This window comes from Sander vitreus, chromosome 14 (assembly GCF_031162955.1).
Source record: "Sander vitreus isolate 19-12246 chromosome 14, sanVit1, whole genome shotgun sequence".
NCBI lineage: Eukaryota > Metazoa > Chordata > Actinopteri > Perciformes > Percidae > Sander > Sander vitreus.
The window spans coordinates 5,261,084-5,277,344 of NC_135868.1; the positions used below are offsets into that span (position 1 = coordinate 5,261,084).

Consider the following 16,261-nt stretch of genomic DNA (forward strand, 5'->3'; position numbering starts at 1 on the left):
CGTTTTCCTCCACGGTCCTCTCTTTAGTTTTTGATCATGGAAAGAATTATCATTTGCCTCCATATCACCAGAAATGTTGCGATAACTAAATGATCACAGCATGTAGAAATAAGCAGGGAGAAAGTGTGGAAAGTCAGTCAATGCCACATTTCAAGTGGGACATATCAATATTTGTATATTCAATTCAATTCAATTCAATTTTATTTATAGTATCAAATCATAACAGTAGTTATCTCAAGACACTTTACAGATAGAGTAGGTCTAGACCACATTCTATAATTTTCAAAGACCCAACAATTCCAGTAATTCCCCCAAGAGCAAGCATTTAGTGCGACAGTGGCGAGGAAAAACTCCCTTTTAGGAAGAAACCTGGGACAGACCCAGGCTCTTATAGGCGGTGTCTGACGGTGCCGGTTAAGGGTATGATGTGGCAACAGTGGCAATTATAGTCACAATAAAGATAATGGAACTATGACTAGAAATAGTAGTAGTAGTTCATGGCGTAGCAGGGCACTGCAGGGCATAGCAGGACGTAGCAGGGTACTATGCACTGTATGCTTAATGTGAAGTCTGGCACTCATAGTGACAAACCCACAGAGATTCATCACCAGACTCTGTAGCTTGATCGTTTTAGCATCTTTTAGTTTGTTGTTTTGGTTTTCTGGTCCTCAACTTTATTGTTCATTGTTTTGGTCCATTCTCCCCGCTCTCATCAACCTCGTTTCACAGTAGCAGTTTTCAGGCAAAAAAGCTCTAAACTCTACACACTATCTGTTTAGCACCACAGAGCACACAGACACAGTTAGCAACTAGTGCGCAAAGTGGAGCATATAGCAGCTAAAGAGCCAGTTTTACAGCTAATTTCTAAAGTAATGTCAATATTGGACTTACCTTCGTCAGGGGGCCAGAACCATGACTCCAAATAAATGGTATTGTCCCTCTCTGTCTGCTGGATGTGTAACTAGGCAACTATTTGCTAACACATTCCCCATGTTGACTTATACATGTCATATATACTATATGCTGATAATGAGTCAGTGTTCACAGGTTGTTTGCCAGAAATCGATTACGGTCCAGTGTGTAACGTGTTTAGTTGTTTATTATCAAAATCTGTGTTGCCCGTTCACAAACTTGAATATTTACCACCACCATCAATTCCAAGTATTCTTTTTGGCTTGAAATTTTACATTTGCGTTCACGTGAACTGGGGTAGACGCTCCATATTCATGCGCCATCTTGAAATACGTTAGCTGGTAAGGGACATACAGGACATACTGCTCCGCCTTTCACGTTTTCGCTGTCACATGATAAACTCACAGGTGCTGCTAACGCTGCGAACGGGTATCGTCGCTTCCCGGCCCCGGCAAGTTTGAAGAAGGAAACATGGAGGACCACACGTATTCAAAATCCAAATTTAAGGAACAGGAGTCTTCTTCTTCGCCCAGAAAAAGAAAAAGGATATTGAAAAGAGCAAAAGACCGGCTTTTTGAAGCGTGACGGCTACCGTAGCTGTAATACGTACTTTGAACTGCGTGGTGCGAGAGAGTTGATTGCAATATATGATCTCAACTCTAGATGGGAGAAATTCCTACACATTGGACTTTTAAAGCTTTAATTCTAAAGACTAGTGGAGCAAATTATCTCTAGACTTTTGATAAAATTGAGTTTTTCTGGAAAATATTGTAAGTCAACTAAAGTAATTGTGTTAGTATGGAAACAAAATGTACTTGGGGTTAACAGTAGTTTTATAGGTGGTAAACTATGGAGCACAATCGATTCAACTCTAGTAAATTAACACTAAACAGTTTTGGGTGGGCTATGATCCATTTCAATTACATAATTGCTGCTGCTAAACTGCACAAACAGCGCCTGAAAATAAGCCTACTTAATTTCAATTTGATTACTGGTATATTAGGTTTGGTGCAAGTTAGTAATGATTTTCTAAAAGAGTTGTGATCTTAAACATCCAATTTGTGTCCTAAATTTAAACAAAAGGGCTGACCCATTACAAAAACACACACTGAGACCCTTGTATGACTCCAGAATTGATTGACAGAAATAAACATCAATCTAAACAACAATTAAGTTATTAGAGTTTCTGATGCTATTTAATGTTTCAAAAGTAAATCCCTGTAATTTGGGCTTTTAATCTCCTGCGGCTAATACTCTTTAGTTTTGTTAATATTCCTAATTTTTCCACATTGATGTTTAAAGTTAATGTTTATGTTTAATGTCGTCAGAACACAGAACTGTGTGTATTTTCTTTAAAGCCGACCACCAGGAGGCAGTGCAGCCTCCACCTGCAGGATTTTCAACGCTGATGTTTTTTGATTGATTGATTGATTTAAAACATGTGAAAAGAAAACAGAAAGGGTCCTACAGAAGATAATAATATTACAAAAAATAGAAAGCATATCGAGATACATGAATAAGATGACATGAAGACATGAATAAAAAACACAGATTTTTTTTTTGACATGTCCAAAAAGGAGTGGGAAGGTCACTTATTGTGGCTTTCCTATGGGGATAAATGAGAAAGGAGATTGAAGGGAAGAATAATTTCTTAGAATTTGAGGGAGGCTGAAACTCTGTGGACATACTCTCACACACACACACACACACACACACACACACACACACACACACACACACACACACAGAGTTGTCAAGGCAACCAATGGGACTAAAGGGATGACAGCAGAGTGTAAAAGGAAGAGATCTTTATTCTGTGTGTCTCAGGTGAAATCTTCCAAATAATTAACTGACTTAATGTTGACTTGTGATTTTTATTTAGATTTAATTGTCTTCGTGTCTGGTTCTCCCTGAATTGATTTGAATGATTCTAATAATTTTGTTTTTTATAGTAAATGTTATGGAGTCACAACCTAAAAGCTTCTTAAATTGAACTAACGAGGCATACATGGGTGAAATGTGCCCACGTGTTTGTGTGTGTGTGTGTGTGTGTGTGTGTGTGTGTGTGTGTGTGTGTGTGTGTGTGTGTGTGTGTGTGTGTGTGTGTGTGTGCGTGTGGAGGTCAGCCATCTGGATTCCATTGAGGCTCGAGGTGGAACATTGAACTTACCTTTCACCCAGTTCTCCTGCTGGACACACTTTCATGGAAGCACAAATTCCTTACATGTATCTGTATTTAAATTAGCTGGATACATGGTTAGCGTAATTTGCTCTTACCCGTGTATCGCCGTGTGTATTTTGTCGTAAAAATATGTTTACAAATGCCGTAAACATATTCTTTGTAAATCTGTACAATCATTACCTGAATGAACTAAGCAGGACTGCCTAGTTGCAGGATCCAAATTTTCCTCAAAACTTGCTATTTTCAGCGTGTAACGTTGCTCAGAGGTTCCGGTTAATGTTCCTTGATGCGACCGGAGTTTAAAGTAAACACAAATAAAGAGGACAGTGAGGGACATCACGCGGAACTTCCAGCGGCACCAGAACTATTTGGTAAATGAACCGTTGTCGATCCAGATAATTAATTAACTAATAATCTTCATAATTTTCTCCTTCTAAGTTAATTATTTTTAAGTTATTCAACAGTAGAGGGAATATTATTGAATTAGTAACTGGATGATTTCAAATCCTTGTTCTCTGGGACTCCTTCGGTTTGACTGTAAATAACTGCAGCAGCAGGGTTAAAGGGCCTGGTACCACCTGGTACCACCTGGCACAGCTCGGCACAGAGCGGGCCGATGTAGCACGCTTTGGCTCGCACCATCAGCACCAGCTTGGGCAGATGGTCTGCGGTGTGATGAGGGGGAGCTGCCGATGACGCAAACACTGCAGACTAGATACCCCCCCCCCACACACACACACACACACAGACCAGGATGGTGTGTTACATAACTGAGGTTGAGAGGCTTCGCTGCCTGTCCAGGGGGCCTACAATTCATAGTAGTAGTCATGGAAACACACACATTAGGACATGCATCCATGTAGAAAACCATGTAAATACACATGGACAGGATGAGATATACATACACACACACACACACACACACACACACACACACACACACTCCTTGTGGATCTGATGTCTAAACAGAAACGCTGTCAGAATGGTCTGAGTGCCTCCCAATGGTTTGCTGTTGCACTTTCTGTGTAATAGATTTATTTTTTTTATTCAATATCTCACATACAGGCAGAAGAGGGCACACAAAATCAGAGAAATTATTATTAAGTGAGTAACTATAAATAATGTGTACAAATTGTAACTGATACTTAGGATGAAACAGTAAAAGCTCCAGGGTTTACATTATTTACATTCATGTCACGTGCCATCACCTGTTTTATGGTTTTTGAAGTATTTTGGAAACACCATCCATCATGCACTATATTCCTAGTTGTTTGTAGCAAGAAAATCCCATTTTCATTTATTTCACAGGGCTTTCATTGACTCTTCCAGAATTAGCTCAATAGCTAAATTTCATCAGCAGTCCATGGGCAGGCAAATCACAAAGGAGTTATGGCATCAAATGTTATAATTTTGGCGACAGTGTGCAGCCTGGATGAAGTGGAGGAGGGCCAAGCAACTATGACTGCCGACTGTGATAGGCTGAGTTACCAATCAGGATGCCAATCAAAGCTCTAGCTTATTGTCAATAAATGCAATTAAAAGACCAAAAACAACACTGTTCTAATCCGTCTCTCAAAACTTTGATTTCCCTATCCTTTGTCTGTGGCTCTCAGCCCCAAGCCAAACACTTAAATCTTTAAAAACTGTTCACAAATATAAAGTTTCATTCTTAAAAAAGGCTCAGTAATACTTAAACAGCTGGTCACTGTAGTTTTTAGCAAACAATACCCAAACAGGTGAAAATAGCATCTTTCTGTACTGTTGGGGGGGTTCAAACTGACTTTAATATAGTGCTTTTTTCCTATAGAGCCATGCTCTAGTTGTCATTAAAACAACTGCAGGTAATGGCACTTCCCACATAGCTTTTACAGTCACCCATTGGTTTGTGGACTGCCGTTTTAAAGCGCGAGAGTTGAGCTGGGGAGGATGATGCGGCTATAAGCCAGTGTTGTTTATGGCGCTTCGCTTCGCTAAGCTAAACGCTAAAGAGGGAAAGTTGCAGATTTTCAACCCTTCTGAGGCGAGTCATCGGCAAAGTTTTGCCAGGGGGTCATCTGCATGTATGGTAGGCTAGTACACAGAGCTAGTTGAAAAAACAGCAAACATTCCCTTAAGTTATCAGATAACCCTAGCGCAAGCTAGCTAGCTTTTGGTTGACAAGGTGCTAGAGCAAGCTGAACAAGACAGCTTTCATGAAGTGGAAACACACAGTGAGAGGGTCAAAGCTTGAGATGAAAACATGGACACCACAAAAACAAATGTCCACAGCTATTTTAATGTACACAGGGCCATGGATACACATTGCTAAGCCTCTGTCCTGATTGACAGGTCAGCGTGTAGCCACACCCTAAAGCATGCCCTGCTTTATCGTCTATTTCAAAATAAAACTTCACGCTGTATTGAAGAAGAATTGAAACTAATGATAATTTCATAAATTACTTATGATACCATAAACTCATTATGAAAATGTTTATTGATGTTTATTGATAAATCAAGTGAGAAGTAAGGTCATTTTACCATAGTCTTCTATGCAATCAGACTTCTTTTTGTAGCAGTGGCCCCCTGTTGGAAATTAGATAGAATGCAGGTTAAGGGCACTTCTGCAGTAGCTTTACTTTTCAGGCCCGGACGTTGCCGCTTGAACTTTCAGATCACACAGCAAGACACCAGAAAAGCTCGGTCAGTGAGTGAGGATAAGCCTTTATTGGTGTTTGGAGGGAAAAACGCCAGACCATATCATCCCTGTGGACAGCACACAATATTGGTGAGGAGTCGGGGTAGTGTTGCACTCAAGGGACTTGCAGTTTAAAACAGTCAGTCACAACATGGAGAAGTTAGCTGAGTATCCACAAAATTGAAGGAGAAATAACAAGGCTGTGTACATTATTGTTATTCTATTATATGATGATATTATCATATTATTGTTTTCATCATTACCGTTATTATTTACCATTACCTTCATCATTTCATCAATGTTGTTTCATCATACAACAGCAAACTGTCACTGTCACCACGTGAAGAGTGGACCTCAAACGCCCGCCAGAAAACGTTGTTACATGCTCAACATCACAGTTACATAGAAAAATAGCACTGTCAAAAAGTTTCTGAAACGTCTTTAGAGAAATCCAAAAATCCCAGATATCAAAAAGAAGTGTAAGATGTTCTGAGACTTTTCTTCCAGGGATTTAAATTCAAAAGTTTGTGTCTGTGGCTCAGGTTTGAACATATTCGTAAAAAAGAAGACCAAGAAAAAGAAATATATATATCAAGGCTAGAACTACTGCTCCCATAATACACCTGGGATTCAGTTATGCCTCTGCGGATGGTGCCAACAGGCTCATGGGAAATCAAGTGAAAGTTGTTTGCGGGAATTGAAAGGGGATTTAGGTGAGAATCAAATCCTCCTGAAGAAAACAAGCTGTTGCATGAAACGACTGAAAATAAATGTATATCCACATCAACAACAGCAATTATTATACGGTATACATTTTACCAAATTCCCCGTAACGTAACCCCATTTGTACAGGTCCTATCCCCTGACCAATCGGCTATCCTAACCCTAACCACTCAAGGTCAAATGCCTAACCCCAACCAATCAAGCTGCTTCGTAGGGCGGGTCTTGGGGTGGCCATAGTGGAATTTGTGACGCTAAACTGCACGTAAACCTTATTATATGAGCAACTATGGCTGTAAAGCAAGTAACAATAACAATAGGTTACTTTTTTATCTAGTTAACCACGCATGCTAATGTTGGTAGCATGGTTAGCAGCCTAAACACACAGTTAAATCCATGTCTTACACTTTTGCTTTTGTGATGTGTTCAGTTTTTGGAAAGGAGATAAGAGATGCGACCCTCCAAACTCTTGAAATGCTGAGTATTGCTCTTACTACAGTGCCATGCACACCTCTTCAGTATGCTGAGAAATCAAAAGCCAAGTTGCGGTCGCTAAGCAATGATAGTCGCTGTTTGGGGGAGGGTTAGCGAATGGTTAATTAAGAGCTGTCGTGTCTTTATTTAGATATGGCGACTAAACCTTATTTAAAAAATAAACTAAAGTTACTGCCAAGGCCAGCTGTTAGCATATCGTTTGCTAACTACATTATCGTGTGGGGTAACCGATTACTTTAGATAAAGCCCTATTCAGAATTAACACATCAACTATGGAAGCCATTGTAGCACCAGTCCTGGATGCTACTAACTGCTATATTGGAGTTTAAGCGTTGGAAACATTAAAAAGTCGCAGTGTTTCCCCAAGATAACGTTAGCTTAATTAGCTAGCTAGCCACAGCTAATAAAATGCGGCCGTTGTCATTTGCCTCAGTCTTTTCTATATCATTACACAGTATTACATCTGTATGTAGCCATCAAGTGCATATTATAGACCCTTTTGCAAATGTCATACTGCTCAGCTGGAGACTGAGGTTGCACCGACTGAATGTTAGTTAGTTAGTTAGTTAACTAGTTACAGCTTATATAATCTGCTAATGACAGTAGTCGGTAAAATCAACAGTTCAGCAACAAAAACTTAGAAGATGTTTGTGTCCACTTATGTCTAAAATCCAGGACCCATTGTTTAAAGACGTATTAACAATTTTGAGGTTGATTCAAGTGTCCAACATCTAATTTTGCTTGGAATTGCGTAAACTATTTAGTGTCTATTATGTAGGAAGTAGTAAATGTGTATCAAAGGAGTGATTTCGGACACAGCAACTGAATCGTTAGTTAGCTAGCTACAGCTAATCAAATCTGCCACTGTTGCTATATTGAAAGTTCTAGAATGGAAGGCGTGACTGGCATAGCAACAGTAACCAGTAACTACGTTGGGCGGGGCTTAGTGAACGGTCACTTGGTCTGAGGAGAAAGTTATCTGTCCTAGTTAGTAATAAACCATAACAACAAACCCAACAGCTCTGAAACACTTTGTAACAAGAAAAATAAAATATAAATCCCCCCCAAAAAACAAACAACAAATTTTGTGTTCCAATCAAAGACTTTTTTGTGTTTTTTTTTTTTAATGTGTATTTAATACCTCAGACAAAAACACCTGAGAAAAAACTGACATGATTTCAATGGGATTTTCTGTAATATATTCAATATTCAATTATGTATATTACAACTATAATCACATAATTCAAGCATATATAATATACATTTACATATATATATATATATACATATACATAAATATATGTGTATATATATATATATATAGTGAGAGAATAGTTTATTATTCAATAGTTGTATGGTACAGTAGCAGTAGGGTGCATTTCTCGTTTCTCATTGGGTAAAGTTTGAAGGTGAGGTATAGACAAGTGTTTGTGTGTAAATCTATATACGATTTATCGATACAATATGCAACAAAATAAGAACAAAATAAACTAAAAAGAAGGAATAAAAGACAAAGAAAGGGTATAGGCAGTTCAGTACTGTGTTTAAGGTAGTGGAAGTGTTTTTGTGTTTGTGTGTGTGTGTGTGTGTGTGTGTGTGTGTGTGTGTGTGTGTGTGTGTGTGTGTGTGTGTGTGTGTGTGTGTGTGTGTGTGTGTGTGTGTCAGGTGAAGGATCAGATCAGATCAGCACCATAGAAGTCCATAACAACATCAACAACAACAATAAGGGTTAAAACCTGGGTGAGGACTGTGTTTCCGAGTGTTTGTTGTGTGTCTGCATGCTGAATGTTTCAGTCACTGGTCAATCTGGGCAAATCCACCCTAAACCAGTTAGTATTTCATTTTTGCACGTCCTGGACAAATCGAGGAGTAAACAGAGAGAGAAAGACTGCAACCGTGTTGTGTTATTATTGACAAATTGTCACTGTGAGTGTGTGTGTGTGTGTGTGTGTGTGTGTGTGTGTGTGTGTGTGTGTGTGTGTGTGATGTGTTATGTGTGTGTGAGCCAGACAGGTCCACAAAACTAAATGCAAACCCTGCCAGCGAAATTCTCCACCTTATTTATTTTCAAACACCTGCTCACATCCAGCTGTTCTGATGGCTAATTACTTCCTGTTTTCCTCTCTCTTTTTCTCCTTCATTTTCAAAAATAAAAGCCCTGCAATCATTTCAAAGTCAGACACGGAATCAAATAGAAGATAACAAATCAAGTGCTTGAACGAGCTCACAAAGAAAACAAACGAACACAAAAATTTCTTAAAACTATACAATTTTAGTTTCACCGTCTTCCTTCTAACGCCACCGCCACGATCCCAAAACAATCGTTACTAAGATACCCCCGCCTTGTCTCGCACCGTGTGAAATACCTGATTCAACCGTGATACATTCTCCGTAACGCCTCCGCCTCCAACTAACCAGCTCAGTGAAATCGAAAATAGATTATCTGTTGTTTAGCGATAAACAGCTGGGAGGAAAAGCGTTTTGTGTGGCCCCGTGACTGTCCAGCTAAGAGCCCCTCCCCGCCCCATATATAAAATATACAAAAGATTTTCTCCAAAAGCCTCCTCCTGGCTATCTTTGCTAATAGAAAAATATACAGTAATCCTATGTCAAAATCTCTTTGCGTTATGGACGAAAACTCTGCACCTCTTCCTCCTCCTCCTCCTCCTCCTCCTCTTCCTCCTCCTCCTCCTCCTCCTCTTTGCTGGACTGGTCTTGCCTTCCTGCCCACTTCAAAAATATACATGTTTCTTTTGTCCTATTTATAGAAAAAAATTACACATCTGACCTCTCCTGGCTTGTATCCGTGCCTTGAGCTTAAAAAGTGAGATTTCACTGGCATAATGTGAATTCAACACCCTGTTTGAACTGGCCGGAGCAGTGGCCGGAACGCACTACCTGCAAAAAATGCCGCGGGACACCGGGCGTAAGCACAGCACCGAGGGTGACGTAAGCTGCCGAGGTGACGCACGGTGATACAGCACGTTGAGTGGATTCAGCAAAGCAGCATGTACAAAAGAGAGTCAAACTGGAAAAGATGGCGTCGCTGTGCTTTCCTGTCGTGACATCCTGAAGCACAAGCCTGCGCGCGCTTTTTTTGTGTGTTTGCGCCCGGTGTCGCGTATTGCTTGGTTGCAGATCTACGCCGGCCTTCCCCCTCGCCACTTCAACTAAAGTGCTGCAGTTGTTGGGTTTGCCTTGTACCCTTTTTCCTCATTTCCTCCTGCCCTCCCGCCCCTTCCTCCTGCGTCTTCTTCTTCTTCCTCCTCCTCCTCCTCCTCCTCCTCCTCACAAGTCTCCGTGCCGACTCTCGTACTTGTTGAGGATGTTCCTGCAGCGGCCCAGCTCTTTCCTCATGTCGGCCACCTCCTGGCGAAGGGCTGCGTTTTCCCGCTCCAAGAAGGCGGCGCGCACAGAGATCTGGTTCTCCTTCAGCCGCCGGGCGTCCCGCGAGCGCTTCGCCGCCTCGTTGTTCTTGACACGCCGGCTCCAGTACTTGTCGTCCTGTCACCGGCGGCAGTTTGGTGTGTTGTGGTGTTTGGGGGAGGAAGGCAGGGAGAGAGCAAAAAAGAAAAAGAAGAGAGCATGGGGGTCAGTTATGAGGGTCAGATTTGTGATGAGAGAAAGGATGACAGTTGAACAGTTGCAACTACAGAACACAAAAACACTAGAATTTAGTGTAACTGCTGTGAAGTACTCCCTTAAAGCTATAGTGCGTAGTTTCTGTCGCCCCCATGAGGAATTCTAAGTAATGACAACAATACTGTCGGCGCGCCCACAAGATACAAATACCCCAAGAAGGACACGGAGGATTAAAAAAACAACATGATGGACTCTTCAGAAGAGATAATTAAGGTATCAATTATCTGTGACACAATCTTCTGAACATAGTCATACAGAGATAGAGAAAATAGAGAAATACAGAGAGAGCTGTGTGGAGCTGATAGTCTTAATTAGCTTTGTAGCAACTCATTTGGCAATGGCTTGAATGTAACGGACGTTCATTAATATAAAAAATGTACGCACTAAAGCTTTAAACTGCAACACTTCCTGTAGTTGGTGGCCATGGTATAAGAACAATAATACACTCTCATCTCAATAACAGAATCTGCCGTTATTTTCATGTATTGAAACACATCCTCGTATTTTTATTTCATACATATTGGCTGTCACAACGATGTTGACACCTAAAAGCTAACAGCTTTGGAGCAATTAAATTGTCTGCATGTATACAAAAGACCTACACATCAGTTTAAAGGTGTTACTTGCTAAACTCAATAATATTAAATAATCTAGCATCTTGCAACAAGTGAAAATAGTATTAATACATCTTTATGAAAGGCAGTTCTTTCTGAATGCAGCCGTACAGTCCTGCCCTGCTCAGCTGCTCAGCTGAATCAAGAAATGCTGGGCGGCACCCTCACAAATGTTGTTTTTTGGGGCATGAAAGAAATGCTTTGGCTGCTAAGGGTCTCATGAGAAGACGATTGGTAACCACAGATATTGTTGTGTTAAACTTTTGCACTTAGAGAAAAAAAATAAGAATCCAAATTGAAAGTAGAGATCGCTATCGGAAAGAGTTATGCCAGTGGAATCACTGCAGGCCCAAATGGTTTGTAGTGTATCCTCAAAGAGCCCTTTGAATATGTTTGTATTTGGCAAAGTTAACATCATTCCACCATTAACCTCTGCAAAAATCCTCATCCTGTTGCAACATTTATAAAAGGGTTCTAAGATTATCAGCACTTTGAGATACGTTTTTTTAAAGTTCTCATATTATGCTTTTTGGCTTTTCCCCTTTCTTTTATTGTGTTACATATCTTTTTTGTGCATGTTATAGGTTTACAAAGTGAAAAAGCCCAAAGTCCACCCCAAAGGGACTTACCATCTCCAACAGAAAACACTGTTCACAAACTGCTCCAAACAGCTCTATTGTAGTCCAGCCTTTACTTCCGTGACGAACGTGCGTAATAACACGTTATAATGCTCACCTAGCTGCTAGCGTGGCACGCCCTCATACTCTGCTTCTGACTGGCTAGTAGTCCTTACCTAGCTACTGAGCATGTGCGACTCCCAACAAAGATGGAACAGAAGTGAGATGTCTCACTCTGTAGCTAAAACAGAGAGCTCAACACACAGGGTGAAAAGAGGAGCTGCAGCAACGTGCAGTACAACAAAAATATGGTGTTTTTTGAAAATTAAACCATGTAAACCTATTCTGATACAACCTCGAAATACAATAATGAACCTGAGAATGAGCATAATATGGGCACTTTAATTACTACTCTTCAGTGGAGCGCTATTCAACAAAAGCCGACCCTTAAAATCTCATTTAGAGGAGCTGCAGTGCAATCCCAGCTTCATCTTTACTTTTGGTCAGAGACGATTTTTTTCCCCAACAACCTGCATACAAATGATTCATAAAATCCCTGTACGACTGAACAAATTCATCGCTCCATAAATTACAAACGCCTCAGGAGCTGCAGCTGCTCTGCACAGAACTATGAAAGCCTGAGCCATTGATCAGAGCTTCTCTTATTGTGCAACGAGCTGAGGACAAATTGTTTTAGGACTCTCGTCAGGAGGCATCAATACTATCTATACAATCATGCTCCTTCACTTTTTTTTTTTTTTACATTAATAGAGGAGCTGTCAAAGAGCGGTGGCCTTCGTCATGCAGCGGTGGAAGAAGTATTCAGATTCTTTACTTAAGTAAAAGTTCTAATACCACAATGTAAAAAAACACTCTGTTTCAAGTAGATTTCCTGTAATGAAAATGTTATGTAAGTAAAAGTATGTAAGTGCTAAACACTGACGGGGTGAAGTAGGGGGACATTTTAAATGTCAGGTTTTACATTTGATCTCATTTCAGTTTTTAAATTTTCAGTGATGATGATTTCGGTTCGACTTTTATCTCTCTTTATCTGTGACTTTGTGCATTCATTACAGGAGAAAACATCTTCATCATCAATGACTTTTTAAAGTCCCAAAAACCTTATTTCCTGCCAGCACTGTAAGAATATTTCAACCAGTTTTTTAATAGAAATGTATTATCTGGAAATGAGAATAAAGGCAGGTCACTGCGCCGAAATTGTTAAAAATGAAACTTATACTACTAAGTTTATTCTAAATTATATTACTTTATAAAATACCCATTATTAATTGAATTTGGTGAAATATTTTTGCTTTACAGGCAGATTTTTTTCTCTCTTATTTTAAGAAAATAAGATTTACTGACTCAAATTACAGATACTTGATTATAAGGATGTTTTTGCAGCTTCGAGACAAAAATCATGATTCTTGACAATTAATTTGAAAGTACAACTAACTTTGAAAGAAGAAACTGGTTTCCCTAAATCATTCATTAATACAAGATAGAAAACTAAAAGGCCATTTGCCAGCAAAAATATGTACCTTTCAGTCATCATACAAAATGTAAAAATGTATTTATTTATTCATTTTAACCTGTCAGGATCTATATAATATCCACATATGACCTTAAACAAACTAGTCAAACCAGTTACACCACAGACAAACTGTTTGCATTACATTACCGCAGCGAAGCTAGTCAGAAAGTGGTCTACAGGACAGCCAAGAATTGTGGGAGATGTAGTACCTTCTGCTCATTGGGGACCAGCATCTTGCGGGCCTTCTTGATCATCGGCTGAGGTTTCAGCTCCTCGTCGGAGAAGCGGTGCCGCCGCGGGTCAAACGCCTCCTGGCCCGGCACGCTGGACAGCGCCAGGTCCGCTGGGTCGGGGTCAAAGTTCACCATGACGTCGCTGCTGCCGTTGGCGGCCGCCGGAGGTCCAGAGGGTCCCGGAGGGCAGGTAGAAGTGGGTGACTGGTCCTGAGGCACCGCCCGTCCCCCTGGGGGAGAGAGAGAGAGAGAGAGAGAGAGAGAGAGAGAGAGAGAGAGAGAGAGACAATGACTTAATTTGTTGTACCTAGTCTCGCATTGCCAGACCTTTTTTTTTTTTTTGCCTCGGTGTCTTTATAGACACGGCCACCAGGAGCTGCCAAAGTCAAAGATTTTCAAAGCCTTAAGTCATATTTGGGCTCACAGAAATGTTCTCGACATGCAGTGCCAGATGTGGATGCTGAGATTTAGCTGTTGATGATAGGACACACAGCTAGACACTGGAGGAGGACATTTTCATTAAGGGCATTTAAGTTTGGTTTAAACTTGAAACAATCTCTTCTGTCTGCTGATTATTCTATGCAGGTTACTTTGTTATTAATAACAAATTGTGTCATATCAATAGAACAGAACATACATTACAAGAAAAGAGGGAGAGAGGGGTGGTGAACATGAGAGAAGAGAGCGCTGGTTAATTCCAGTTAAGTATAATCTGCTCTACAGTCCATTCATACGGTATGCAATTAACACCGGAACAGCAGGACTGGCTCCATTACTAATTTAGCAGTTCAATCACCATCATCTAGTTTCATCTGCAGATTAGAGCCCATCTGCCCTCCAAAGACGGCCACAGCGTGTCGGAGAGCAGCAGCCGAGCTACAGGCTAACACGCTAAAGGTGAAAAGACAATCCACAATGGAGGTTTTGATCACATCAAACTTGAACTTCGGACACCAACATGATCCCAGAATGGGTTTCAACTATATAAAGTAGCTGTTTCAAAACAAAGTATAACACTTTCAATTACATTCATTTTCTTTATACATTTACTGTTTTTGCTCAATCAGTTCTTTTTTTAATTAGTGTATTCCACTATTTTCCCTTTCTTAAAACCCCAGCAGCTTTCATTGTAAAACACATCCAATATTTCTTGATTTCAGCCAATGGTAATACACTATTTTGAAAACTGATGTTAAAAGCTTGAAAAGTCAAGCTTTTAACATCAATTTATCTGCCTCTTCATCATCATCATTATTGTATTTATTTTTAAAACTTGCGGACCTCACTGTCTAATTTCACCATATTTATATTAATTTAGAGATTATTTTCAATGTGGAGAACACCAGCCTGCTTCTGGCCAGACTACATTTTACAATCCTGTTTATTGATACTTTCAAATAAAGAAAGATCTTATTAATAAATATATTCCAATCGGCACCAAACATTTCTCATGCTTGATAAGAGCTCAGGCCTGAGAACATCTACATGCCAAAATACTGACTCATAGTCATAGCGATACCGTCAAATAAAGAAATATACTTTGATGTAAAGCACATTGTAACTGTTATTTTATAATTTACATTAGTAGTAGTAAAATATAGATAGATAGATAGATAGATAGATAGATACTTTATTCATCCCGAAGGAAGTTTTAAAAGTAGTATTTCTTATACTTTTTAGGGCGTGAAAAAGGACCTGATTTCTATTCTATTCTATTAAAAATAGCAACAGACAACTTCATTGGTTTCGGTGTCGTACGCAGGTCAAAGGTATGGGGGGTGTAGGAGGGTTTGGTGTTGAGGCCGCAGGCAGGAGAGCAGCGGTGGAAGAAGTATTCAGATCCTTCACTTGAGTAAAAAGTACTAATACCACACTGTAAAAATACTCTGTTACAAGTAAAAGCCCTGCATTGAAAATGTTACTTAAGTAACAGTATGTAAGTACCATCAGGAAAATGTACTTAAGGTATTAAAAGTAAGGTATTTTAGATACTGGAAATGAACCAAACACTTCTGTCAATCAACTAAGTGATTCATCTTCTAATGATTTCAGCTGGACTTGTATAGGCCTGTATATTGTTGGGTAGTTCAATTTATGATAAAACATTGTATTTTATAAACTACATGTGTTTTTGTGTAGTGGAGTAAAAAGTACAACATTTCTCTCTGAAATGCAGCGTAGTAGAAGTAGAAAGTGGCATGAAAAGAAAAGACTCAAGTAAAGTACAAGTACCTCAAATTTGTACTTAAGTACAGTAGTTGAGTAAATGTACTTGGTTACATCCACCACTGCAGCAGAGTGACATGTGCTGTCTCGCTCTCTCGCTTCATCCAGAGATCAGCGAGCCAAGAATGAGGCCCGCTGAGATGAGTTGACCATAAAGAGGATTACCCTATAGTGGACAATGTGTTCAAATTCAATTCAAAATGGCGGTGGAGGGGAAAATGCAAGTAGGTTTGTTTGTTCCCCCCCACACCTCTCTTTTTCTAATAGTGTCTTACACATTCCATAACAAGTGGATGCTGTAACTCTACATATTCTCACTTCACTTCTCCCAACAAACATCTCGACTCTGTCGTTTCCCACAGCAGTCACGGTGCAATTGTTTTTTTCACCACCAGGTGTCCGTATTGAGCCA

The 16,261-nt window shown here is 39.9% G+C and overlaps 1 protein-coding gene across 1 annotated transcript in view; it reads right to left on the reverse strand.

Moving 5' to 3' along the window:
* Positions 1-8,541: 8,541 nt before the first annotated feature.
* dbpa (D site albumin promoter binding protein a) overlaps positions 8,542-16,261 on the reverse strand; it is a 35,309-nt gene continuing 27,589 nt past the window's right edge. Inside the window, exons 4-5 of the mRNA XM_078267461.1 lie at positions 13,600-13,853; positions 8,542-10,487 (exon numbers count right to left, since the gene is read on the reverse strand). Of these exons, the coding sequence (XP_078123587.1) occupies positions 10,272-10,487; positions 13,600-13,853 (470 nt within the window). The 3' untranslated portion in view covers positions 8,542-10,271. The remainder of the gene's footprint in view (positions 10,488-13,599; positions 13,854-16,261) is intronic.